The 3,622-nt window shown below is 37.3% G+C and overlaps 1 protein-coding gene across 1 annotated transcript in view; it reads left to right on the forward strand.

Moving 5' to 3' along the window:
- Nucleotides 1-3,622, forward strand: part of CUNH8orf37 (chromosome unknown C8orf37 homolog) — a 25,045-nt gene that overhangs the window by 18,816 nt on the left and 2,607 nt on the right. Inside the window, exon 5 of the mRNA XM_003782466.2 lies at nucleotides 1,654-1,749. Coding sequence (XP_003782514.1) covers nucleotides 1,654-1,749 — 96 coding nt within the window. The remainder of the gene's footprint in view (nucleotides 1-1,653; nucleotides 1,750-3,622) is intronic.

A 3,622-nucleotide genomic window follows, 5' to 3' on the forward strand; every position in this document is an offset into this window, starting at 1 on the left:
TGTTTTTTCCTCCTTTTTTTTTTTTTTTTTTTTTTTGGTATCTTAAGAACTCTTATATCCTTTTAATTTTTAGGTGAACAAATGTATTTGTTGATTCTCATTTTTGAACACCTCAGAGGAAGTTGCTTTCTTTAAAGTAAATAAAAATTATTATACAGACCAACTTGTTGGTAGCAGCTACTCAAAATTCTTTTTAAATTTGCTATATATAATTTTAATCCTTAAAGTTGCTATGTAATATATACGTAATTGTGTTTTTAGAATTGCTTCTAATTTCAGTCCCTCAAATCCTCATTGAGTATCTGTCGTATGCTAAGTATCACTCTAGCAGTTCTGCCCGCTCTCTCCGGCATTGTCAGAGTTTTGCTTTTCACTGCATCTTTGCTACCAATACACAACATGTTCTCTTATTAAAAAGAGCCTTCTCTTAGCCCTGCTTTCTTTTCCAGCTACCACTCCATTTAAAGAAACTACTCAGATACACTTCTCAAAGAGGTCGATATAGACCTTTCTATTTAAAATTGGAACCCTTCTCATTCTAGTACTCACAGTTTTCTTTACCTTCATTATTTCATTCAAAGCACATTTAGCATCTTGCATACTATACATTTAGTTATCATGAGTATTGTTTATTTCTTCTTGCGCTAGAATCTAAGCTCCATGAAGACAGCACATAGTACGATCTCAGTAAATATTCTTTAAGTGGGTGAATGAATCCATTACTCCAAGTAGTAAGGAAACAGAAACAAATCCTACCTTACCCCAGCAATTAAATAGCTTACAAGAGAGACATTCATTTCAATGTAATATGGCATATTTGTTGATAGAGGTATCTCTAAAAATTTCAGTAGAAAGGGAAACATCTTTAAAAACTTAGCTTAGCTTGGCACAGTGGCTCATGCCTGTAATCTAAGCACTCTGGAAGGCTGATGTGGGAGGATTGCTTGAGCTCAGAAGTTCAAGAGCTAAGCAAGAGTGAGACCCTGTCTCTGCTAAAAATTAGTAGAAATCAGAAAATTAGCTGGGCATGTAGCATGCATCTGAAGTCTCAGCTACTCTAGAGGCTGTGGCAGGAGGGTGGCTTGAACCCAGGAGTCTGAGGTTGCAGTGAGCTGTGTTGACAAAACTGAACTTTAACCAGGGTGACAGAGAGAAACTCTGATTCAAAAAAAAGTTAAAATAAAGTACTTGCTTAAATTAAGATCTCTCTCAGATATACTTTGAAAACCATTAAATTAAAAGATCTACAAATCCATTTTATTTTATATCTAATATATATATGCATACATGTATCAGTATACAAAATCTTTGTAAAATAGCAGGTTTGTGCAAAAATATAAGCTAAAAGTTTAGATATGTAAGCCATATTTTAGTATAAACATTTATAATCAGGAGTGGAGAACCTGTGACCGTGCGGCCACCTATGGCCTGGATCCTCAGGTGTGGTCTTTGACAAATCCAAATTGTACAGAGCAGATTCCTTTTAATAAAGGGATTAGTTCTGTAGAGTTTGGATCCAGTCAAGGGGCTGCACTGGGGATCTGAAGGACCACTGTGACCACCCCTGGTGGCGTATACTATGAATAAATCAGTGTATATTCATATTTAAACATACCGATAATTTTTAATATATAGTTCTTTTTCTCTGAACAGAGCATGTGACCACCTGCGTTGTGTAGCCTGTGATTTCTGCATAGTAAGCTACAATGACTATATGTGGGACAAATCATGCGATTATCTGTTTTTCAGGTATGTTGCTAAGTAACTTTACTCTGTAAAAAATATACCAAGTACTTTACATTTCTTATTTTGCTATACTGTCTGTTGGTGTACTTGGCCAGATCGTGTGGCCTCCACCTCTCAGTACTGTCATATGACACATAATAACATTTCAATCAGCACAGACAATAAGATTATAATGAAACTGAAAAATTCCTGTTCCTTAGTGATGTTATAGCCATCGTAATGTCAGAATGCAGCACGTTCCTGATGTATCTCTGGCAATGCTAGTGTAAAGAGGTACATGCTATATAGGTGTGTGGCCTGGGTGTATAGTAGGCTGTACCATCCAGGTTTGTATAAGTATACTTCGTGATCACACAGCAACTGAATCGCCTGAAACGCAGTTCTCAGAAAGTATTCCATTGGTAAGTGAGGTATGACTATATTTCTGTTATCTGTCTGCCGCCAGCCTGGATGAGAATGTGTTACTTCTGGACGAGAATACAGAAGTAGCCTCCCCACTGATTTTTCTGCTGTAGTCTCTTCCAGATCATCCTTCACCTTGCTCAGAGTTAAAGCATGGGTCTGAGTGTCTCTTGCCTAACACCCCTTCTGCTTACAGAATAATGTCCACATCCCTTAGCATGGCATTCAGACCCCCCATGATCCAGCTGCCTTCCATCTGTCATCCAGCTTTGTCTTCCAGCAGTGCTATACTTTGCAAGATTGTGGGTACATCAAAGTACTCATTGTTCCCACTCCCTCTTTTGGCAAGCTCACCTGGGACATCTTCCCACCATTTATCTACCTACACCCTACCTGTCCTTCACAGTACAGTTTATCACACACCTTCCATGATTCCCTCACCACTCTCTCACCTTGGCAGTAATCTCTTCCTTTCCTGTGTGTACACAGCACTTCCTACCTGTTAGATACTGTAATAGAAAACTAAAAGTTGTAGGTTGGTGTGTGGCTACCTTCCTCCTTGTTAGGATACTGTCTAACTTATAATTTGTACATTCTTACACACTTAGAGAATGCCTGATTTTTTAAAGTGTTTCAAGTTATTAAAATGTATTTTAACTATACATTCATATTTTCAAATAAAAAGCTAAAAATTAATAAGGCATCTATCATGCATTTTTGACACCTCAAAGGTATCCCTAAATAAAGACTATTTTTAGACACAAGCGATCGGAATATATTGTAGCACCCTTCAATAGCATAAAGAAAAGGGTAAGATACTTTCTCAGGTAAATCCATAGGAGTCTCCCAAGTTTAATAGTATTTAACTTGTTCACATCAAGAACTATTTTGAAAATCTTATGAAAACTTTGAATCCTCGCACACATGTATACATAACACACAATTTAAGTTTACAGATGTGTGGAAAAATTACAGTTTGAAAGGTTTCACAGTTCCCAACCCAAATAAAACCTAGTATTCCCAAAATTCTGGGTCAGGAAAATCCTCTACAATTTAGCTCACTTTTTACTCCCTTCATTGGAAAAGTATTAGCTTTTAGTGTCAGGTTCATTTTGCCTTTTCCTGGATTTTCTATACCCTCTACTATTTACTGTCTACCAGTTAATCTGGTAAGTGGTTAAGAATCTGCGTGCATCACCAAGATGAACCATGAATATTTATAAAACTAGCATAGTATAAGAAAATGCACGTAACATCAAAACAGTGGTGAACACAGGCATAAATGAAACTTATGGGTGACTTAGTTGATAGTAGAGAAACTTGCAGTATCTCAGAGTCATCAAGAGAACCAGTTGGTTTACTCTAGACCTATAGTAGCCTGATTTTTTTTTTTTTTGAGACGGAGCCTCAAGCTATCCCCCTGGGTAGAGTGCCATGGCATCACAGCTCACAGCAACCTCCAACTCCTGGGCTC

This window comes from Otolemur garnettii, unplaced genomic scaffold, assembly GCF_000181295.1.
Source record: "Otolemur garnettii isolate 467f Iridium unplaced genomic scaffold, OtoGar3 scaffold00004, whole genome shotgun sequence".
NCBI classification, from domain to species: Eukaryota; Metazoa; Chordata; class Mammalia; order Primates; family Galagidae; genus Otolemur; species Otolemur garnettii.